Source organism: Cucumis melo, chromosome 6, assembly GCF_025177605.1.
Source record: "Cucumis melo cultivar AY chromosome 6, USDA_Cmelo_AY_1.0, whole genome shotgun sequence".
In the NCBI taxonomy this organism is placed as follows: domain Eukaryota; kingdom Viridiplantae; phylum Streptophyta; class Magnoliopsida; order Cucurbitales; family Cucurbitaceae; genus Cucumis; species Cucumis melo.
In genome coordinates, this window is record NC_066862.1 from 23,383,014 (window position 1) to 23,407,669 (window position 24,656).

A 24,656-nucleotide genomic window follows, 5' to 3' on the forward strand; every position below is an offset into this window, starting at 1 on the left:
AAATTGTATACATTCTACAATATACATTATTCCCTAACATACACATACAATATGTATACAATCTACAATATACATTATTCACTAACGTACACATATAAAATTTGTACAATATACAATATACAGTTTATACAATATACAGTTTATACATACAATCTAATTTATACATACAATATACAATTTATACGTACAATATACAATATATAATATATACATACAATCTATTATATATTTTTTAGAAACAAACAAAAGAACAAAATACATTATTTTTACTGGTAGAGACGACGAACCAAATAGACGAGCAACTTCCAAAAGTCGTCGTTTTTGCCATTTTATTGGGGGTGTAGGCGCAAGAACCTTGATGGACAAAGTCTTTGGAAAACAAAACTCATTGAGGGTGCAGTTTTAGAACTCTCGACCATTGTTCACTCCATAAAGTAGCAATTTTTAATTGAACTATGTCTCTACAGTGTTATAGAAATTCTGAAAGACAGAGGTGACATCAGATTTGTCAGAGACAAGAAAGATCCAGGTGAGACGAGTATGTTCATCAATAAAGGTTACTAACCACCATTTCTTAGATGAGGTTGTTATCTTGGATGGTCTTCAGACATCACTAAGAATAAGAGTGAAAGGGTGGATTGGTTGGTATGGTTGTGAAGGAAAAAAAATCCAATGTTTTTTAGCTCGAATACATACATTACAAGATAAGGTAGACATATCAATTTTAGAGAAGAGATGAGGAAATAAATGTTTCATATATTGAAAATTAAAGTGGCCTAAACGAAAATGTCATAGCATACAGTCTTGTTCAAAAGTAGTAAAATAAGAAGATAAAACACTAGTCCTAGAAATGCTACTAGAAGAGGTGTCTTCATCATGGAGGTAGAGTCTCATACTATGTCGGGCAGTGCCAATCATCTTCCCCAAGCTCAAGTCCTGAAAATGAGAAAATCAGGTAAGAATCTCATGAGTAATCTTGCTTATAGAAAGAAAACTATAAGAGATTTCGGACACATGCAAAACATTATGTAAGGAAAACCCTGCATAGGGGACAATCTTCTCCTTTCCAGCAATGGAGCCAAGGAGCCATTTGCAATTCTAATTGTTTTGTTGCCAACACAAGGATTATAAGACACAAAATAATGTCTAGAGGAACTAGTCAAATGATCTATGGCACCAGAATCCAAAATTCAAGGGTTCTTCCCATTAACACTAATAAGACAGAAGGACTAAAGTATACCTTATTGGACAATGACATCTAAACTAGCGGGACTGAGATTCGTCTGGTTCCCATGTGGATTTTTTGTTCGAAACCTTAACCGCTTTGGAAAATCATATCTAAAAATTTATAATTCTTTTGAGGAAACTTTCTTCTGCAAAGTTGTTTAGAAATATCTTTACTTACTTACCTCAAAATTTTAGCTTCAAATTTCAAGCGATGCATACTATGGCTTCCAAAAAGTACACCTTGCTTAGATTTCTTTGAAAACTGACCTTCCTCCCTAACTTCAACTCAAAATCAAATCTCCTTTGCTCAAATTCATCTAACAGCCCTAGTCTAGCAACTAGACTCAATTTGTGAACTTTTGAGAGTAATTTCAGCCAAAACGCACAAGTGAATTGAGATAAATGCCCTTCTGAAGATACCTATTTATATTGAACCTTGCATGAACCTTTATTAACACCCCCTACTTACTGAAATTTAGCTAAATCATACATAGGAGACCTATACAATATTCATCGACTTCACCTCTTCATCACCTTGCCTAACCAAAATGTCTAAGCGTCCATTATCAAGCCAAACGCCTAACTAACCTCTAAACATGGCCTCAAGCACTTCTTCTTCCTTGCATGCAAGGCTACTCACCCTACACCATGCTACCTAGCCTCCTCGCCTAACCTTTTAATGCTCAATAATCTCTAAATGACAAGCCTTCTCGCCTTGGTGAACTTTAGCCGCCTCATGACACTCGTTTGGAGGTTATTCCCATGTAATGCCCCTCCAACAAATTCTTGGTCGCCTAGTTCAAGACCAAACGCCTAATAACCTCTTTAGAGGTTATTTTCTTTTGGCCGACCAACACACAACCAAATAACCTCTAAACGCCTAGTCTTTAAACCCTTGATACTTAGCCAAATTTTTCTCTTTTTCAACATAAAAATCTAACTTTCCTTAACAACTTCAACTTAATTTTCTTATTTCCCAAACACCTTTAAGACCTTCCTGGAATAATTTTCTAATTTTAATTCCTTTAAAATCCCTACTTCTCAAATCTTTAAACAAACTCAAGCTTTTCTAGAGTTCAGGGTTTACAATTGCGATGTGTGCATACAAGGCGATCTTTCTTTTTTTTTGAGTTTATCTTGGAAGAAGAAGAGGAGTAAGAGGAGTTTGTAGCAGAGAAGACTAATTATTTGATCTTGTTCGAGGGGTTTCGAGGTGATGTCATTAAAAGATCAACTCAAACATCAAAGAAAGTTTATTTGTAAATCCTAAATATTTTTATCAACGAACTAACAGAAAGGTAATAAAAAAGCAAGTTTGCGGTCAAATTTAAGGAAACTTTGTTTTGGAAAAGTATTTTTAGTCAAGAAATCAAGAATTCGAATTAGGAAAGGGGTGTTTCGTGAGAATCTTGGAATGAAAATTGAAGAACAAAGAAAGTAAATCTTTTTGGGTTTTTGATAAAATTGGACACAAAAATAGTTCTAAAGCAAGTGGGAATGGATAGTTTAGTCAATGTTTATGTCATTGAATGAATCCCAAATTGCAATTAAAATCAATACACAACAAATTAGTTCAAGAAACTAATTTATAACCTTATTTAATGAACAAGATTTGCAGTCGAAATTCATACTAAACTTATGAAATGCATTTTCATCTTAGAAATTTCCATTCATTCTTTTAAGTTTGCTTGAATATCTTAGGTTTCATCGTTATGATATTTAAAAGCAAGGGCAGTCTCTATCCTAAGACAGATTGACTAATTAATTCAAATGGGATCATACAAGAAAAGATTAAAAGAAAATGATGCTTAAAATCAATTCAAGAATTACCAATTTACAATATTGATTCAAAGATCATGCCTAACGCTATTAAAAATTAAACAAAGATTCATGCTCTCATGATTGATCAAGTCATTCAAACAAGAAACTAATACAAAATCAATTTTGAAATTCGAAACTAATGTGAAATCAAGATTGGAATTCAATAAACATTTAAATTAATTTAGCAATCAAAACATGGATTCTCAAGAAATATTATACTAAAAACTCGTTCCCAAGAAATACTTTTTAGTTCCTCATGGATGTTGTAGTGGCATCAAAAAGAAGGATGAACATCAAAAACATCTTCAAAAGAAGATTGGGAGAAATTTTATTAATGATTTTGGAAGAGAAAATTTACAATTAAATGTGTCCTAACTAATGGAAACTGAATGTAAGTGATTGTTTTTGGTAAAATACAAAAGAAATGGGAATTTATAAGGTTTGGCCAGCCAAATTGTGCAAAGGCTCGTGGAGACGCACATGTCAAATTTTGTAGCGTGGCAACGTTGGACATGGGTGTTGTTGTGCTGAGGTATAACCGTCACCAGCATTCTGGCGTTGAAAATGAGGACGCGATGCTACATTGCCTAAATTTGGTGCTCTTGGGAAAATGAAATCATCCCCCTATCAAGGGTATTTTCGTAATTATGTTGCTTTTTTTTTTTTTTTTTTTGCTTGATTTGGCTCTAGGTTGAGTCTTCTTGCTCCTTTTGACTTCTTTTCTTCCTTACATCAATATTTCTTACAAAACAAGGGATTTGATGCATAAGTAGGACCATCTCAAAAATTTTAACCTATGAAGTATGACACTTTCATAGTGCTATCCGATTCTTTCGAAAAGAACACAACAACATTTGTTCACTAGTAGAAAAAGGGTCTACAATGACGGTTAAATGTTGTCATTAAAGGTTTTCGTGACAGTTTTTTGGAGTCATTAATGCGATAGTCATGAAAAGTATTTTATGACAGTTGTAAAAAATTATCACAAAATGTGGTTTTCATGACATATAATAAATGTCATGAATGAAACATTTTATGATAGATTATAACTGTTAGTTTCGATGACAGTTAATAATTATCGCAGTTTACATTTTATGATAGATTGTAACTGTCATTATTAATTTTCGATGACAGTTAATAACTATCATTGTTTATTTTTATGACAGCTTATAACTATCATAGTTTACATTTTATGACGGAAAATAACTGTCATAGTTAAGATTCTATGACCGATATTAAATGTCATTATTTATCATTTATTACACTTTTTAACTGTCATCATTTTACTTACCATGACTTTAATTAAATGTCAATAAAACTTTTTCGGTGACAGTTTTATTTTTCAATTTAAATGTCATATTTCTGTTTTTAGTCATGGAAAGTATTTTTCAATTTGAATCCTGTATTTCTTGTCGTTCTGCCATTACACATACTATTACAAACATATGGAAAACGGTGAATGCTTTTATAGGCCCAACACACTTTGTAATATTGTTTTAATTGTTGGTACAAATGTGTTTTGGTACCAACAAACTATTTAAATAACAACATTTAAACAAAAAAAAATTCCTACCAAACTTACAAAAAAACCTATACATCAATGAATTGGCGTAAATATGGCTTCATTGCTCCAATGGATTGTGGCAAAACCTAATAAGATAAGAGAAGGAAAAAAATGATTCAACAAGACAACACATTCACCCAAATAAACACATCACATTGATTTCATGACGAACAACACACTTCAACAACATAGAGCACATACACACTTCAAGAATAATAACTTCTAAACTTAGCTAAATTCATCCCACAAACTAAGATAAATTACATACACACTTCAACAACACTTCATAATCAACAACACACTTTAACAACACTTCATGTGAATGAATCATAACCAATCAACCCAAACCAGCGTTCGGCTAGGTATGCGGTGAAGGATGAGGTTGGGTCCAGTGAAAGAATTTGCTGGGTACGGTGAAGATTCGGCAATGTGCCGTGAAGATTCGACTTGGTGCGGTCGGGCATTGGCTGAAGCTGGGCTGGTCGGGCGTTGGCAGAAGCTGGGCTGGTCAGGCGTCGGCGAAAGCTGGGCTAGTCGGGCGTTGGCGGAAGCAGGGCTGGTCAGCAGTCGGTGGAAGATTCGGCTGTCGCGCGTTGGTGGAAGAATAGAACGATGTCGGTTTGGGTTTGGGTTAAGGGAGGACGCGTGGAAGATGAAGAGGGAAAATGAAGATGAAGAAAAATTAGGGATTTGATGTGCTTTTTCAATAAAATTGGGTTTTTCTATTTTAATAAATTATATTTAAAAAAATCTTATACCTTTTTATGACACCAAATAACTGTCACGGAAAACAATATCCGAAAACAACGTCTTTTCCCGCCAAAAAAGCGCATTTTCACATATTATGACAATTGTTTCTCCTCTCCTCTCAATCTTTTTTCTTTAGAAATGTCATGGAAAGTCACTTTTCTTGCCGTGGTTATAGGCTAAGCAGAGTTGAGTGTGGTTTATCTTTGTTCGATTTCTTGACTGACCAAAGAGAAGGCTAGGTGAAGAGTCGGTTCTAGTTCCATAAGAAGTAACTGTGAGGAAGAGTCATTGAGGCTCGTGAGGAAGGCTATGACATATTTAGTTTAAAAATAATAAGTCAAATTCTTAACTCCGCCACAAGTGCATTTTTTGCATGTGCAGGCCAGACGATGAGATGCTAGTTCACTCCACAGAGTTTTTCAATTTTGTAAATTATGTTGCGATAGATTTCTGATCTTGACACAAAGTAGAGAAATCTATTATTAAGTGGAAAATCTGAGGTTGAATTCTTTTGTTGGTAACGCTGCCGAACATCAAACCATATCTCTCAAGTGGAATCGAAGAAATTAATGTTGGGAGCAATTTCGCTCAAAAGAGCATTCAAGATCCAAGCGGTCACGACACGGCTGCAATTTATCCATGAGTTTCTCAGTTCTTCAATAGATTGAGGAATAGTTCCATCAATGAATCCCAATTTGTTATTGACTATGAAGCTTAAGAGTGTTTATGCGACACCATGAAGCATAATTTGATTGAGTCAGAGGATTGGAGACTAAAACCAAGCTCATGCTATCAAAATGGTGAAGAAAATAGGGATTGGTGTATTAATATTTTTGAAAAAATAATGAGCGAAAACAAAGGAACTGGTAAAAGAGGATGGAGGTGGTGAAGAGTTCGATTGGGAAGGGATCAATAGATCTACATCGGTGGGGATAGGGATCCAGATGGCATGGAAGCAAAAGCCTAAACTTTGAAAAGCAGAGTTACCATGGTAAATAAAATTTGCTTAATTTCATTAACGAAGAAGATGGGTAATATATATATATATATATATAGCCAAATGTCAGGCGGACAATACAACAAGCAAAGCTAACAATTAACTGATTAACAGAAACTAAAGCTGATTAATATATTTAGTTTTCTAAACTACTCAAACCTATAAAAATATGGAAGTGTCAGTGTATGTATGGAAATTTAATACAAATGGTTTTTAACAAAGAGTTTGGGTAAAACAGAACACACGCCTCACTCCAATCGAGTGGCTGTGAGAAGACCGCAGCGTCCAAAGGAACCAAACAAAACCCATATTATCCAGAAAATCCATTAAGCAAATCCACTCTCGTATCATTTTTTTTTTTCTCTTCAATCCTTTCATTTCCAGTTCAAAAATGGAGCACATTCACTGGCTCTCCTCTCTGTGTAAGGTAATTCTGTTCTTCATTTCTCTTTTCAACTTCTTCTGATTGGGATGGGAAGTCATCCATAAGGACTCTGAAATTCATTGCCGTTTGAATTCTGGGATTATCTTATCTTTTCTCCTTCATTTCTATTGACGATGCATGTTCTTAGTAATTGGTGTCCAACTAGTTGCTCCGGCGTTGATTTAGGTTCTTATTCTGTAGTTCATAGGTCATGGAAAAGGATTAAGTGTTTTGGTTTTTCTGATTGTTGTTGTGGAAATTGGGGTTTCTCTTTGATTTCCTTTAACTTGAGTGTTTTGGGAAGTGGCTTTTGCTACGAGAATTCGAGATTTGTGTGTAATTGTGAGTTCCGCCATGGCTATTCTAAGCTTAGAGTTGTTCCATTAATGAAGCCGAACAGGAATTCTCTTGAGGCTTGGTGTTTATCTGCTTGGACTGTTGAACAACCAACAATTGGTGATGAACTCCCTAGGGTTGAATCAAATTCTAGAGATGGTTTGCCTGAGAGAAGATTGGATTGGGATGGTGATGACGACGACAATGTTAATGGTGGAAATAGTCATGGAGGAGGGAGCTTTAAAGATGAGGGAGAAATGGAAGGGGTGGGAGATGTTAGGGTTGATGTTCGTGCACTAGCGGCTCAGTTGCAGCTTGCTCGTACGGCAGATGATGTTGACCAGGTTCTCAAGGACATGGTTGAATTGCCTCTTCAAGTGTTCTCATCCATGATTCGGGGTTTTGGGAGAGACAGAAGGTTGGAGTGTGCAGTAGCTCTTGTTGACTGGCTTAAGAGAAAGAAGATTGAAACTAATGGTCGTATTGCGCCAAACTTGTTCATATACAATAGTCTTCTTGGTGCAGTTAAGCAATCGGGAGAGCTTTCGAAAATGGAAAATGTCTTGACTGAAATGGCACAGGAAGGAATTGTTTCAAATGTTGTTACGTACAACACGATTATGTCCATTTACTTGGAACAAGGACTAGCAACGAAAGCTCTTGGCATTCTTGAAGAGATGCCGAAGAAAGGCCTAACTCTGTCTCCCGTATCCTACTCTACAGCCTTGCGAGCGTACCGAAAGATGAAAGATGGGAATGGTGCTTTAGAGTTCATGGTTGAGTTGAGAGAAAGATATCATAATGGTGAAATAGCGAAAGACGATAATGTAGATTGGGCTAATGAGTTCTTGAAGCTCGAAAACTTTACAAGACGCGTTTGCTACCAAGTAATGAGGATTTGGCTTGTGAAAGGTGACTGTGCAAGCACGAAGGTGTTGCAACTTCTAATGGAAATGGATAAAGCAGGACTGTCACTTGATCGTGCTGAAGAGGAGCGACTTATTTGGGCTTGTACGTGTGCAGAACACTATAATGTAGCAAAAGAATTGTACATCAGGATAAGAGAAAAGCAATGTGGTATAAGCTTATCGGTTTGTAATCATGTGATTTGGTTGATGGGGAAAGCTAAGAAATGGTGGGCAGCATTGGAGATTTATGAAGAATTGTTGGAGAAAGGACCAAAGCCAAATAACATGTCATATGAACTAATTGTCTCTCACTTCAATGTTCTTCTCACAGCCGCAAAGAAAAGAGGAATTTGGAGATGGGGTGTTCGGTTACTCAACAAAATGGAAGAGAAAGGTCTTAGACCCGGAAGTCGGGAATGGAATGCTGTTCTTGTTGCATGTTCCAGAGCTGCAGAAACTTCTGCAGCTATAGATATCTTTAGGAGAATGGTTGAACAAGGTGAAAAACCCACTGTCCTTTCATATGGGGCATTACTTAGTGCTCTGGAAAAGGGAAAGCTATATGATGAAGCACGCAGTGTCTGGGATCATATGATTAGAGTCGGGGTGGAGCCAAACATCTATGCCTATACAACTATGGCATCGGTTTTCACCAGTCAAGGAAAGTTTAATATGGTTGAAGTCACTATCAATGATATGGTTGCATCAGGCATTGAGCCAACAGTAGTCACATACAATGCAATAATCACGGGATGTGTCCGTAATGGGATGAGCAGTGTAGCTTACGAGTGGTTTCACCGCATGAAAGTTAGAAATATCTCTCCGAACGAGGTGAGTTACGAGTTGCTCATTGAAGCCCTTGCAAAGGAAGGTAAACCAAGGCTGGCTTATGAGTTATACAGGAGGGCTAAGGATGAGGGTCTCAATCTTTCTTCTAAAATATATGATGCAGTTATCGAATCCTCTCAACTTTATGGAGCCTCCATTGATATAAGATTGTTAGGGTTGCGGCCACCTGACAAGAACAAGAGTTCATAGGTTAAAAAAAAGACTTCCAAAGAATGTATGTAAAGCTGCGGATGTTCCTAGGAAAAGCAGGAACAAGAAGGAAGCCAGTGATTTATGATCCCTCCATCAGTACTCTGAAGTCTGATCACTTGATTTGTGGACAAAGTATTTCAAGCGACTCAGGAGGAAGCCTATGACTTCTGATTACCTGATCCGAGTGCATATGGAGCTCAAAAACTAAAATGTCAATTGAAAGCGATGTGGCTGATGAAGTTGAAACTCCTGGGAAATCAACTTTGTACTTGTGCAGTATACAGTAAGACACTTTTCTCTGTTGATATGTATGGGAGTTTCATGGTAAAAAAAAAAAGTTGAAACAAAATATGTGATGTAGAAAGCCAAAGTAATGAAAGTACATGAGAATTTGTAGCTTTTTCCTTTTTATCTATAAAATGGTGTAAAGATGAAAGGTCTCTTGATCTAATCCCTTCGCAATGGCAACTTTTAATAAATGAGTTTTGGGTATTTGACTGTGTAATCCCTTTTGAGCAGCCTCGTTAGACCTTTTAACTTTGATTCCTATTACAAAAGTACTTAACAATAATCTTGTACCAGAAAGTTTGGTTTTAAGCTAAAACTATATATATGCATGTGTGGTTTACAAATTAATAGGTGTTAGTTCAACATTAGTCAAATTTGTTTCCAAAATGTGTAGTGGCTAACAAGATAATCTCCAAATTTAAGAAAAGCAAATTTAAATGAACCAATTGTTTTAATGAAACTTTCATCTTGCATATATCTTAATCTATAAAAAGAAAGAAGGTATCCTTTTTGCATCTTAGATTCCCTTCCTTGCTTTGATAGTTGGAGGGAATCCATTCCATTTCAAAAAAGTTGAATCTTTTTCAACTTTTTGGAGTTTTTGTCTTACAACCTCAAATCAACTTCTACAAATTATTTAACATACCAGATTTGTACTATATTAAATACAATAAAAATGTTAGATTCGATTCGTACTGTAAACTTCTTTTTGTTGTTTACAAATATTATCCAGACAGTTGAGTTGAGATATTTTAGTTAAACTGTTAAGTAATTTTAGGATGGATGAGTTTATTAAAATTAAAAGAATATGAAAATTAGTAGAAATACCACAAAACAAAATTAATAGCATTAAGAAAAGAATAAGAATCCACATGCAGGTCATGTTATTCTTTGAATAGGGTTTTCAGTTTCATATGTAGTTATTATATTTAGATTCTTCACTGGGAAACCAAATCTTTTAAGAAAAGAATCAGAATCTTAATTCACATTGCTCTCTACAACATCAAAATTTAATAATAATTGGTTGGATAAAAGTGATCAGAAATTTATATATGCCTTTAATTTCTCTCTTTTTATTTTATTTTATTTTATTTTATTTGGTTTTCGCTCAGACTTATTCCATTTGAAGAATAACTATTTCAGCATCTTAATTTCTTTTATAGATTCAATTTTAACAATAATTTGAAGAAAAAAAAACTGTTGGAACAGGTACTAACAATGGGTTGGAAGATAGAGGTGGGCTTTTAAACAAACTTAGGCGTAGCAAATTGGACACCTACACAGAATGCTTGATTTGGAATTTGAATATACACATGGTGATCTGGACGCCTAATGAAAGATGCGTCCAAATGAACACATGAAGATGGACAGAAGTAAAACACCTGGAAATTTAGCCGTCGACTCATGAAAATTCTACGGGGTTAACTTTAACGTAGACCTAGAATCTCCTCGCCTAAACCAAACATAAACTTGTTAGTAATAAGGTTGAGTAGCACGTTACACTCTTTTTAAGACGATTTGCGACTCTGTTCAGAGTGCAAAAAGTTATGATATTTCTACGTCACTTCAAGATAAATAGCTAAAACTTAATCAGAGTTGCACCAGTACCAATTGAAATACCAACACTCTTTTGATTTTGCTCGAAAAACAAAGACAAAGAGAAGTATGGAGATGACTTTTAGAAACATGAATTGTTGGAATAAATGATATTCCTTCATGAATAGTTGCATAAATTCATGAGAATAACCGAATTAAAGAAAAAAGACACGACTATTCGAATGGTCGCGATTAAGTCTTTAAATTAATTGCCCTCTTTAATTTGTGTACATAACATTTTTTCTTATAATTTTGTACCTCTTCAAAACTATTTATCTCTCTTTTCAAAATTGTAGAAGTTTGGTACATCCACAAAATTGCGTTCGTGTTACTTTAAAAAAAGAGAAAAAAAAAAGGTGACATGCTCTATTCAATGAAGCAATTATATTTGAAACTTAATTACTAGAGTGAGTAAAATTATTTTAAGAAGACAACGTGAATTAGTTAGATTCAGATCTTTAAATAACATTCTTAGACAAATTTTAAAAACAACACATTTCTGCTTTATTTAATTTGTGTACACCACTTTGTTTGTATGTGCAATTTTTTTATCACTTTTATTTATGGAAAAATTTTATGAAGGTAACAAAACTCCAAACTATTTACGGTCTATGTAACAAAACCCATAAAATTAGTCATTTTTTAAATATTTTGGGTTTGTCCTTCCATCTTTCTTCTCCTCTTTGTTGCGATTTCTTTCATCGTCTTCATCGTCTTCCTCCTCACTGCCATTTCTTTTGTCGTCTTTCTTATTTTCCTCTTTTTTTTCCTACTGAGATTTATTTTCATCGTCTTTCTTCTTTTCCTCTTCTTTTTATACATAGTTTAATCTTTTCATCGTCTTTCTTATTTTCCTCTTCTCTTTTTCCTCTGCGATTTCTTTCCATTGTTTTTCTTCTATTCTTCTTCTTCTTTTTTACGTCGTTTAAATTTAGGTAATCAAATGTAAATTATCATGTACAAAAAATAGTAGTATCTAAAAGATCGTGTATAAAGAATCTTGAAAAAAAATCATTTAGATTGGACTAACCAAATGCAAACAAGTAAACGATCGCGTAAAAAAGCAAATCATCGTGTAAATAAACCTAAACAATCATGTACCAAAATAATTTTAAAAAATCGTTTATCTAAATCTAAACGATCGTGTACTAAATATATTAAGTGCGTGTTTTATACCAAATATATTACGTGCATGTTCTATACCAACTTCTTATGCGCATAATGCCTCCGTTGGGTAATGCATGGACGATCCTACCTCAACACCTCACTTAAATGACACATCAACCATCTTGTAATTTGATCTAAACGCCTTAGGTGCATATTCATTTTAAAGAAGAGAACGTTTTTAGTAAGTAAACTAAAAAAGATTTGTTTTAATTAAATACATAAAACAGTTGTACATTTAATTGAAGAAAAAACTGTTTAGGAAATATTACATTAACAATCCCGCTTGAAAGTTTTTTTAACAACAAACTACTATTTTAATAATTGTTCTGATTTTGCCATGCAGTGATCACATATTCATCTATTAAAAGGAAAAAAAAAAGAAAGAAAACTGGTTTTAAGTATTGATATTAATCAAATGGTAAAAAAACGAATTTTTAATTCAACATTTAGAAATTAAAAGCTACAAACTTGTGACCTCTCGATTTATATATTTTGATCAATTTAAGTACGGTTAAGTTTGGCGTATAAGAAACAAAGTTTTGAAGTTCAATAAAAGCGAATAAATAGAAAGTTGGAGGAAACAACTTTTCACACATAAAACAATGTTTTGAACTACATTTGATGAAGTTGCTTTTCCTTAAATTTTTGAAATAATTTTTTTATAGACCTTTCAAGTTCTTAAAATTTTTATTTTAGAAAAAGTAAAATATAGGTCATAGTTTTTATTATTAGAATATAATGTTTTAATTAAATTAATGGTAGTTAATATTTGAATTTAAAAATTAGGAAATTAAAGCTGAGGTGGCCCAAACCACGCAGGTAGCTGGCCAAAGCATTCATAAAGGCTCCCTTCTTGTTGTTTAACTCAATTCAGTACAACATTTCAAATTTTAAATAATTATTAGTCATAAAGCGTCCCCACAAATATTTGTTGGAATCGGAACTGATTTGATATTTTAGGATTTCTTTCTTTCTTTCTTTCTTTCTTTCTTTCTTTCTTTTTATTCTGATAAACAAACTGGACATACAACCAACCGACGAAAACACACACCTAACACCCCAAGCATCAAAATACCATATGTTCTCTTCACGAGGGCTGTGATCACAAAAATAATAAACATAAACCATGCTTCCAACAAAAAGAATGACCTCAATGAAACCCCTTCTCAACCTCTGCTGCATAAGAAGTTGACGTCCTTCCTTATCAGAAATTTAATAATGTATTGCCTTATATTCCACTTCAATGCTCTCACTCAATTGGCACATATACCATCTCTTGAGTCGGTTGCTTCCATTTTCTTTTATTTAATTAATTATATTTAATAGATTTGGTTTTATTGTGCTCCACCCTATTAAATACTTTATTTGTTAGGGGTTAGTTCGAATTTGGCACATTTTGTAGGAAAAATAAGGTAAGAATGTCAAATACAAAATTGTTGTGTTGTAGCAAACCACTGGCCCACCACCAACACATTTAGTCTCACTCATAAAGTTCTTTAGCATTTAAACCCTCTTCCCTCTTGTAAATATTTCAATGTGGGAGAAAGTCATCAAGGTTTTCTCAACTTTGCTTATGGGCTTAGGCCCACAAGTCATTTCCAACAATCCTCCGCAAACAACTATAACTCCAAAGTTATCGGGTAGACAAATAAGAAACAGATCATTTTGACAATTCTATTATGAGCTAAGATAGGATATCAAACTTAAACATCAATATGTGAATATTTGAATTGATGCGTAATGAAACAAGGCAACAAGGTTGTTAAGGAGAATGAATTACATCTTAAACTTTCAATAGCACTGGTTGAGACCCTCACAACACACTTTTATTACTGTTTTTGGTTTTGTTTCTACAATATATATTTGTGCTTATTATGACCATGCACGTGAACCTCGGATCACCGTGAAAGCTCTAGAAAGAGATCTTTAAACTCTTTCATAGAAGGCGGCCACAACTTCACTATCGTGTTATGTGCTTCATCAAGTTTGTTGAAACAAACCACTAAAAAAGAGCCATGAAGACTTCATCATTGTCCATATAAAATATGCACCACTCAAAAGGTTTTAGTATCATCCATCAAGTCCATTTAAGGACTATCCACACAAAGAGTTATGGACCATCAAGTCTATCGCAACAGACCACCCAGTAAGAGGCTATAAACCATCAAGTCTATCGTAATAGACCACCCTATTTCAAGTGTTATGGATCATAGTGGAACTTTACACCTATGTTTACGGAGGAATCTAGAACGATCATTTTTCTAGTTAGTCCTTTGGTTAAAGAATCAGTCTGGTTCTTCTTAGATCTAACAAACTCTAAGGAAATAGTTCCTTCCTTCAACAAGTGTTTCATATCTCCATGTCTAAGATGTATATGTATTCTTTGCCATAATAAACATTGTTCTTGGCAATACGTTTTTCCATCGGTTTCTTATATGTTTTTTGACCGAGAAATTCTGGACTTAGTTGTTATCGGTTCATATGATTTTTCTTCTAAACAAGGATATACATTTGTTATCTGACCAAAAGTGATTATATATAATTGTTACTTATATTGTGACGATGTTGATTGTTATTAGAATGCAAAAATTAGCTCATAAACAAAATGAGAAGATTGAAAAAGTGAATCGTGAAAGAAAATTCCATCAAGTAAATAGCATCCCTGTAATTCATACTACAATAATAGGGCAGAGGTCAATTAGCATTCTTGTATTTAATCTAGTATTACAGGTAGAAGCTAATCATAAGGAGGAGGAGGAATTTGAGGAAGGATCTGAACAAGAACCTAGGGATGAATCTGATGATCAGGGAGATAAACCTAGAGTTTGTATTCAGCGACCTTTTTTATACATAAATCTAATTTTGTGCATGTCTTGTTGTTTTCCATTTGAGTTGAGCGAGACTAAGCCTCTTTTATTTTGTTGTCAAATTCTACTAGAAGAAAAGACACTCAAGGTATTATTGAGATTGAAAATTCTAACTTGGTCAAGCTAAAAACCTTGAAAGGTAGTGATGTTGATGTAAGTTAATATTCATTCTTAAATACGGTTTTACAATTTGAACATTGATATACAATTGATGTGTATTTTCACTTCACGTTGCAGTTGGAAAAACAACTGGACTTTCAAGGCGTGAAAGGTTGTTATAAGTTCTATTTTGTTTGTTTTAACGAATATTTAACATTTATTTAATTTTTATGATAATTGTTCTAGAAAATTTGTATATTTAATATATTAATAAATAGTATACATGACGTTAAATACATGTCAAATATACTATCTTACTTAAATCAAATATACAATTTTACTTGACGGAAAAATAGTATCAACTATACAATTTTACTTGACATGTAAATAGTGTCAACTATACAAGTGCGATGGATTACTTGACATTAATACAGTGTCAAGTAAGCATATGCTTGACGGTTTTTTAGTGTCAAGTAATCTGACTATACTTGACAGTCGATTACTTGACGCTTTTAAAAACATCAAATAAAGGTTTACTTGACACTGTATTAACGTCAAGTAATCTAATTTCTGTAGTAGTGTGACTATGAAAATAATCAAATACTTAAAAGAACCTCATGACCTTTATATACTCGAACTGTAGTCGAAGCATGCTTCTGAAAAAGCATTGTCCAGAAGACAATTATTCGTTCTGCACAGGCTTGCATACATACTACAATGATTGTCTCAACATGATACAATGACTAACTTCATAGAGTTGTAGCCTTGAACTACTTGGATCTAGCAAAACTCTTGGATATTTGCTCTCAACTCAACTTAACATCAAAGGAAAAAAAAAGAAAGGAAAGAAGGAAGAAAGAAGAGAATTCTTCGATCTGGAGTGAGATACCACAAATGAAGAACCAAGTTACTATTTATAGGCTAGCAATTTAGTAACTCCCCCCTGAATAAATTCATATAAATATAAAATTTGAAATATATGTTAAATTTAACTCAATTTAGTTGTTATTCGACTAAAATCATACACAACTCATTCAAGTCAAAGAAATTGCAAATTTATAACTCTCATATATGATAAAATGTCAAACATCATTTTATTTGATTTTCAATTAAAATTGTAGTTTCTAATAAATGAGTTTAATTTACACTATTAAATTTTTTTTTTCAAAATTAACCAACTTTCACTTTTTTTTCTTTATATTTATACATATATATATATCGGGGGAGTTTGGGAGAAGGAAAGGAAAAAGGGGCGAAAAGATTATGAAAAAAAGGAGGATTATGAAAAGGAAAGGATTATGATAATCCTTACTTGAAGGAAGAATTATGTAGGAAGGATTATGAAAAAAAGTTATTATTTCTTTTTTTCAATTCGTATAAATGTATTTTTTTTTTAAAAAAATTGTATTGTAAATCCAATACACAAATATTCGTATTTTATTTACTGAAATTTGGAATTTTTATAAAAAAAACATGTTTCATTAGCTTTCGTAAATACGATGTCAATTTTGAATGTTTTGTACACAAGTTTTCCGAGCCAAAAAATTAATTGATGTGTTACATGCGAAATAAATTACATATATTTTCTTTAAATTGGTGATGTAAGTGTAATATCGAAAATTGTGTATCGTTAACAATCGATTTAGGAAAGTGACGACCAACATAATAGCATTGAAACGAAATCAAATACAGAAAACACATGTTTTTTTCCGAATATCATTAAATGATGAACATCAATTACATCGTACATCAAGATAATGTAAAATAATAATAATAAAAAGTAATAAAAACCAAAACAAAAACAAGTCATGTAGTTCAATCGGACAGACAATCACGAATTATCGAGTAGAATGACCCTGCAGTAGGCAAGCTTCATTTCATCGGACAACTCTAAAATATAGTGTTAAAATAGTAATAATAAGAGATTTCTTAATTTAAAATAATAATAATAATAACAACAACAAGAATAACAATGAAATTGCGGAAGAAAGAGAAAGATTAGGAAGGAATAAGGGATTAAACCTATTCCTTTACCCAAACGTGGAAATGATTTCCTTCCTTTCCTTTCCCTTTTCCAAATAGTTTCCGATATTTAATTCTCTAATCTCTATAAGAGATTCGTATTTCGACGAGATTTTTCATTGATAATAGTGAAATATCTCACTCAAATTAAATCAACTTCTATAGCTCAAAATGCCTATTGCCAAGTGTTTTGACACATGCCACCACATAGACATGGGCATATTTGCTCTTGTCCATAACAAATGTGTTTTAGCTGAAAAAGTAGAAGCAAATAAGATGAAAAGGTAAAAGCAAACAACATTACTAAAGCAAACAAGGTTACTATACTTGAAATATGGGATGTGGATGTGGTTAAGTGGCAACATATTGTAAATTCAACATCACAGATTGCTCAAAAAAAAAAAAAAAAAAAAAAAAAGAAAGAGGAGAAAAAAAGAGAGAAGAAAAATGAACATCACACAATCTTTCGAATGTAGTCCATAAATTAATACTTCAAAATTTAAATATTCAATCTTTGGCTTAGCAAGCAATGCAAAAAGCATATAGGAAGAGTCATGTAGCTTCGTTGTAAATTCGATGAAAAGCAAACGGTTGGCACAGCGATTCGGTGTTCATTATTTTATTCTTCACTCAATTGTCCCCATTCAAACGCTTCTTTAACTGCTTCTATTTCAAAATCCATTTCCAAAACCCCAAATTCCTCTTGTCAATTTCAACTTCAGGATTCCACCCTTGTTCTTTTTTCTTCTTTTCTTGTGCCTTGCAATATTTTCAGATATTTAGCGCATTTTTGTGTCAAATTTTAACAGAATCGTTCGGGAGTTTGAGTTTGGGAACTTTATCTGCTGTAGACGGGTTTTTTGTGGTCTGTGCTTCGATTGAGGTTGATTTCAGGGATGGGTTTCTTCTGACTTCACTAAGATCTTCGAGGGATTGCTTGGTTGAGGCTGCCAATGGAACCTCCTAGGGGGTTCTTCTCTTGGCTATGGAACTTTATTTGTTTCATTCCCTTCTTTGTTGGCCTTTTGCTTTTGGGCACCATTAAAGGTTAGCTTCGATTTCTTAGCTTGGAAATTCTGCTATTTGTTTCCTCTTACATAGCTGTGCCGGTCAAGTTTCCATTTATTGTACACTTGCTTTTGGTCCCATACGAGATTTTACACCTTGTGATCTTTGTCTTAATCTTACTATATTAATTAGTAAAACCCGTTTTTAGTTTGTCAAACTTAGTTAAGATGGGTCCTGTCCTTATTTGCCATTACTCTGCCAATGAAACCCCTTGGTTTTACAGATTCTCTCAATTCCACTTTGGGTTATAATAGAGAAGTGGTTTAAGATATACAGTGGGAAAAACCAAGGGTCTTCTCCAAATTTTAGAATCTGAAGGAAGCCATGGTCACTATATGGTTTCTAGGGGGTTGGGGGATAGTATATGTGAGTATCTAATTGAACTTGAAAAGGACATTTTTATTGGTGGGAAAACTTGATGAATTGATGGATGTACATGAACATTCAATCTTGAGGAAGTTTGTGGGGTATGGTATAACACTATGTGAAGGGCTGCAGGAGGCTCATGAATTCAACGAGTGCAGTCGCTGAAAACACTATTGAGTTTTTGCTATTTAGAAAGGACAGGGTTGAAAAAGAGTACCATGGGAAATTTGTACAAAAAGTACCCTGCTTTTCCCTCTTATTAATGTTACTGGGGTTCCTCGGTTTCTATCTTGAGATTTGTGGTCTGGATAAAGTTTGATGACTGCAGATAAAGTTGAAGAGATTAAATGGGGAAAATTTTAGTTTGAAAAGGAATCCTTAGCATATCAAATAACTATAATGATGCCAATTACTGAATTGTATGTTTGAGTTTGACCTACCGACTGAATTGTTAATATAAACTTTTTCTGTTTAAAAAATAAGGTATCAATACCAGACTGTTGTTTCAGGTATCATTCTCTGCCCTCTGATATGTCTGCTGATGGTAGTTGGAATCTCTGGTATTGTACTAGGCCTTTGGCCAATGCACTGGTTCTGGACGTATTATAGCATTCTGAGGTTGGGCATTAGGAAATCTGCAAAGTTGTTTATTTATATCTGCTGTGTGCTTAGCTACTTCCATTTCTTCCATGATTTACGTCCACAGTTGATCTAACATTTTTTCCCCTGAGTTAACAGTGCCAAACATCTCGGACCTGTTTTAAAATTTGTTCTCTGCTTCGGAGCACTACCCGTTCCCTTGATTTTGTGGCCAGTGGTCAGCATAGTTGCAAGTATCATTGGTGGAGCTGCATATGGATTTTTTTCACCTGTACTTGCTACTTTTGATGCTGTTGGAGAATCAAAGGAAAATCAATTGTTTCATTGCATCTATGTATGACTATGATTAAGTTTTACCTAGTTCTCTATTATCATGCTTTGTTCTTGCTTGTATGATGAGAGACTTATATATTTGGGACATCAGGATGGAACTTGGGACACCATTAAAGGATGCTTCACAGTTATCCGAGATTTTGGGGACTTTTGCTACCATTCCTACAGATCATTCATGCAGGACCTACGCCAAAGAACACCTCCTAATGGGGAACACTATGAGATAAGGTTATTTATTTATTTATTAATTATTATTATTTTACCCTTTTTTTGTCTACATATCTGGTTATTGTATCATTTGAGTCATCTAAATGAATTATACAATACCTCAACATGATCTATGTGACAAAAGCATATTCATTAATATCAAATATGAAGCTTGGTTGAAAAGCTTTTTTTTTTTTCATTTTTTTTAAACGGAAACAAACCTCTTCATTGAAATAAAGAAATGAGACACTTATCCTCAAAATACATAACAAGAGATAAAAGCCTACTATCTAGTGGAATATTGAAAATACTATCTATTAAGTCTCTTCATTGGTTGATAAGCTAATTGAAAAAGGCATGGCTCTTGAAAATACTATCTATTACAATATTGAATGAAGTCAAAAGAATTGAATATCTTCATCTGAACACTTTTCTTTCAAGGAGTCAATGGTCAGTAGACTCAATACTACCATTAACCACGGACAAAATTTTAAAGAAGTGTCCTAATTCTTCTTCTTTAATCCATCATGGGGGTACTTTTGTAAAAATGTGGAGGCAGTGGGAGACAGAAATTTTCAAGAAGAAGAGCAAAATTTTATACCCCAACTTTAAATATTTTTAAACAGTGGGTTCCTATCCTGCTCTACCCATGGATGATAGGAAAGATGTTTTACATTTCAATTGTCTTTTCAGTAGAGAAGGTGGTGGGGATTTTTTGTGCCACAAAGTGTCAAACTACCATGTCATGGGCCTTCTAAAAATCTACAAAGGGGACTGCCTCTCTTTATTGTGTGGGCATAATTGTAAGAAAAAAGACATCATCTTGGTAAAATAGGACTGGGGAAGACAATCCTTTGGGGTTCAAGAAAGCCTAGTGCTTGGGAGGATTCTTTAGAATTTAGAAATAGCAAAATCTAATTGTTCACATTTGAGTTCTTTAATTAATTTTTTAATGGTTCCTCAAATGTAATTAATATTAATTTGAAAGCCTCTTTATATATAATACAAGGGCATACCATTAACACCATATGTTATATTCGTTGCTTACAATATGTAGGTAATAGTACCTTGGTGATGATACTAATGACCCATTGTTGACCTTATTCTCTGTTAATTTTTTTATAGGTTGCTCCATCTCCCTGGAGCTTTAATTGCTGGGGTTCTTGGTATTGTTGTTGATGTATTCATGATCTCGTTTATAGCCATCTTCAAAAGTCCTATTATGCTTTTCAAAGGGTGGCACCGCTTGTTTAATGACCTTATAGGTCGAGAAGGTCCCTTTTTAGAGACAATATGTGTTCCCTTTGCTGGCCTTATTATCCTACTTTGGCCATTGGCTGTTGTTGGTTCAGTTTTGGGCTCCATTGCTTCGAGCCTCTTATTGGGCGCCTATGCAGGCATTGTTGCTTATCAGGTTAAATTATTAAATACAAGTTTGATGGTGTTCATTAAATCTATTACCGTCAGGGTCTAATTAGCTTCTTCTAAATACATTTTATTTCTGTTAGTTTTATAAATACATGGATAATTGGATCGTAATCACACAACTGGTGAAGTGAGACTTCTGTTTCAGTTAAACAAATATTTTACATTTTCCCTCTTCATTGATTTTAGTTAAATACAAATTTTAATTATAATGATTTAATAAAGTTTAACTTTTTCACTTTTGTATCTTCATCTACATTTTGGAAAATTTGACTTTTTGCAATTTTCAGAGTTAAGAATGGACTTCAACGAGATTCATTGTTTGCATTATAGGCCATGTGATGCATGCTTTATGCCTATATACATCACCAATTTTTCGATCTTTTGTGGCTTATGTTTGCAGGAGTCCTCTATTTTATTGGGTCTTCGATATATTGTTGCATCCTTGTCGATTTATGATGAATACAGCAATGACGTTCTTGACATGCCTGAGGGATCATGCTTTCCCAGGTTTACTAAAGCACTTAAGTAGATAAATAAGTAGGTTATGCTCTCTCCTCCAATAGTTCTGATATTATAATGACTTATTATAATGAAGGCTGACTTATCGAAGAGTGGATGGGCAATCATTATCGGCAGGTCTGCATACATCCGCCTCAAGCTCAAGACCAAGCTCTTTTCGTGATCCGCCTTCACGCATGAATTCACTTAAGGAACCTATGATTGATCTGAAGCCGCTTGAGGTACTTTTGATTATTTTAGTCTGCATAAACCTTACTTGGGGATATTTTCTGCTATATCTCTCTGAATGGGTGTTTAAAGTTCTGATTTCTTTACCTCCACTTCTTATGTCCTATTGCTCCGATACTGAGTGGATTTATATTTATCATCTCTTAAGCTGCTTGATAGCTTGTTTAAGGCGTGTCAACACCATGGAGAAACTATGGTTTGTGAAGGAATAATAACGTCAACAGATATTGAAGATGCAAAGTCAAGCAAGGGAAGCCAAGTTATTAGCATTGGCTTACCGGCTTTTTGCATTCTTGAAGCACTGTTACGCTCTGCAAAAGCAAATTCAGCTGGACTTCTGTTAAGTGAGTGTTTGATTTGTCACTAACCTCTCCTGTATTCCATTAGACATGAATTATGATGATTTCTCTCTCGATCTCTCTTAGTTCTTTCAAATGAATGCAGGTGACAATGTTGAAATTTCTAGCACAAACAGGCCCAAAGATACCTTCTTTGATTGGTTTTTTAACCCGCTTCTGATAATCAAAGACCAAATAAAAGCAGAAAATCTTTCCGAGTCAGAAGAGGAATACTTATATAGATTAGTTCTGTTGAGTGGTGATCCTGAGAGGTTGAAAAATTCAACCACTGTAATGCCTCCACAATCGGAACGAAGACAAGCTGAACTCGAAGCAATAGCTCGAAGGTTGGAATTCAAATTTCAATTAGATACAGAGAACCTTTATATGCTGTTAATGTATTATTTGACTCAGTTTTAGTCTGATCCTTCTTTCCTTTTTCTCGTGACTATTTGGAGGCTTCGAGGAATCACTAAATCCATCTCAAGGTACCCAACTTTTAGGCGTCGTTTTGATAGTCTTGTAAAGAAGTTATCTGAAGAACTTTCGAAGAAAAAGGGTTCTTGCCAGTCAACTAACGGAAGTAGGTCGTTATCAAGGTCAAAGAGTGCATTTGGCAGATTGTTCAGTCAGAAATCTTCAAACGGCAAAACAAGCTACCGAGGGTCTGAGAGAGAATCTCAACCAGACGAAAGAGATATTGATATTGTTTAGGATGGATAGATCTTAATTAGGGACGAACTTCTGTAATTTTTAGTTCTTTTTCAAGTGTTACATTGATGGGGTGTACTTTTTCTTTTTGTAGTCCATATGTATATCTCTATAGGTTTGATATTTCTTCAAGTGTTCCAATGATTCTTCAATTCAACTGAACCTAATTCATTTGCCAGTACAGAACACAAATTTCCAGGTTTCAGCTAAAGCAACTGGGAAATTTGACATGAAACGAGTTGGATAAAGGTGGCCAATCTGAGAGAGTGAAGTGTGTTGGTTCTTCCTCTCTAGTATTCGAAGGAAAAAAGAAAGCTGTGATTTAGTTTCTTTTATCATATAACGTGTGCAATTACCTTAGAAAAACGAAATGTGTTTTGGTTCAAAAACGAAGTGTCTTGGTTCAGAAATGTTTAGATGGTTAAGTTGCGAACAGCAATATCCGTGACATTGAGAAGAAACTGAAAGAAGCAAAAAGTTTCTATTAGAGCGAAACTTACAGTAAGCTATAACCACCGCTCAACTTCTATATGCATGTCATGAAAATTTTTGTATTCTATATTTTGCATATATAGTAAGAGGTACAGAGAGAGAGTGAGTGAAGGGAGAGAGAGGAAATACACCATCACATCTCCTACTTGATTCTGCATCTCACTCATAAATCTTTTCTTCGGCCTTCTTTCACCATGTCTGTTGTCACCATCACCATCATCACTCCCTGGCAGTTTCAGAAACAGCAAAACCATTTTTTCTGCGTCCAAACACAAAATTGTAGTTAATTCTAACCAGATTAAGCCAAAATTGAGTTCAGGACTAAAATATCGATCTTGGTATCAATATTGAGATTTCTATTTTATGGATATATCAAATAGATATTTATATGGACGGATATTATTGCAAATATAAAAAAATTTATAAAGTTTATTTAGATTCATAATTAAGCTTTTACTTCCAAACTCAATTATGAATATTGTCGTTAGTATTCATTTTCATATTGGACTAAGTAGATGATATTTTTTATGTTTTATTAACATGTATAGAAGATACGTGAGATATAAATGGATATTTAATATCGATAATGAATCCTAGAATTTATGGATATTTTCTTGGATGAGCCAGCATTTTCTGATGTTTTAGTGAATGATATAATATAATGTTTTAATATGTTGCTTACCGTTTCTTGTGCACAAGTCCACTAAATAAAATTAGTGAGTGAAATTGCTTACCATGGGAGAATATTGATAATTTTCTTCTTGTCTGGATGTATTGTCTTTTGCTGCTGTGTTCCCAGGAGCCTCATTCGACTTCTTCTCATCTCTAGCTTTGCTAAATATTACTGTAAATCCTTCAGCGGATGCTGGGTTGTTGACATCCCACTCGCCAAACTTCGGCAAGGGGCGACCTTTATCCTGCTATAGACATTAGAAAAGTACAAGAACTCAGATCTTTTTCATTCATAATTATACTTGTGAATCCCATATTTGTCGGTTCTTCCATTGCTTTTTCTCTTGCATAGAATGTTCCATGTTAATGAGTAAATCTCTTCCTATCTTCTGTTTGCTTTTGGTTATTCATTTGACCATTTCCATGAAAGCAATGAAATAATTTCTGCTGATGTGGGGTATCAAACAAGGCATGTGTGTCGAGGAGAAAAGTAAATGAAAGCTATTCATGATCATATATTGATCATCATTCCCACGACGGAGGAAAAACAAAACAATAGATTCCAAATTTATGCCAGATTCTTTCCC

The 24,656-nt window shown here is 34.0% G+C and overlaps 2 protein-coding genes across 3 annotated transcripts; both read left to right on the forward strand.

Moving 5' to 3' along the window:
• The first annotated feature begins 6,603 nt into the window (after positions 1–6,603).
• Positions 6,604–9,560, forward strand: LOC103491748 (protein LOW PHOTOSYNTHETIC EFFICIENCY 1, chloroplastic). The gene is made up of 2 exons (XM_008451819.3): positions 6,604–6,786; positions 7,176–9,560. The coding sequence occupies exons 1-2, from the start codon at positions 6,751–6,753 to the stop codon at positions 9,063–9,065; spliced, it is 1,926 nt and encodes a 641-aa protein (XP_008450041.3). The 5' UTR covers positions 6,604–6,750; the 3' UTR covers positions 9,066–9,560.
• A 7,900-nt stretch (positions 9,561–17,460) lies between these two features.
• Positions 17,461–23,028, forward strand: LOC103491747 (uncharacterized membrane protein At3g27390). 2 transcript variants are annotated; one of them, XM_017045373.2, is made up of 11 exons: positions 17,534–17,697; positions 17,917–18,154; positions 19,051–19,159; positions 19,280–19,475; positions 19,566–19,702; positions 20,807–21,095; positions 21,510–21,616; positions 21,705–21,849; positions 22,005–22,200; positions 22,301–22,541; positions 22,653–23,028. In XM_017045373.2, the coding sequence occupies exons 2-11, from the start codon at positions 18,061–18,063 to the stop codon at positions 22,906–22,908; spliced, it is 1,770 nt and encodes a 589-aa protein (XP_016900862.1). In that variant the 5' UTR covers positions 17,534–17,697; positions 17,917–18,060; the 3' UTR covers positions 22,909–23,028. The 2 variants fall into 2 exon arrangements, with proteins under 2 accessions (XP_008450040.1, XP_016900862.1); XM_008451818.3 differs by having other exon boundaries at positions 17,461–18,154.
• The last annotated feature ends 1,628 nt before the right edge of the window (positions 23,029–24,656 follow it).

Coding starts and splice junctions, on each gene's coding strand:
- LOC103491747 (XM_008451818.3), top strand. CDS start 18,061: ATGGAACCTCCTAGGGGGTTCTTCTCTTGGCTATGGAACTTTATTTGT. Junction 21,096..21,509: donor CAGGCATTGTTGCTTATCAG/GTTAAATTATTA, acceptor TTATGTTTGCAG/GAGTCCTCTATTTTATTGGG. Junction 21,850..22,004: donor TTGATCTGAAGCCGCTTGAG/GTACTTTTGATT, acceptor TCATCTCTTAAG/CTGCTTGATAGCTTGTTTAA.
- LOC103491748 (XM_008451819.3), top strand. CDS start 6,751: ATGGAGCACATTCACTGGCTCTCCTCTCTGTGTAAG. Junction 6,787..7,175: donor GGCTCTCCTCTCTGTGTAAG/GTAATTCTGTTC, acceptor CCATTAATGAAG/CCGAACAGGAATTCTCTTGA.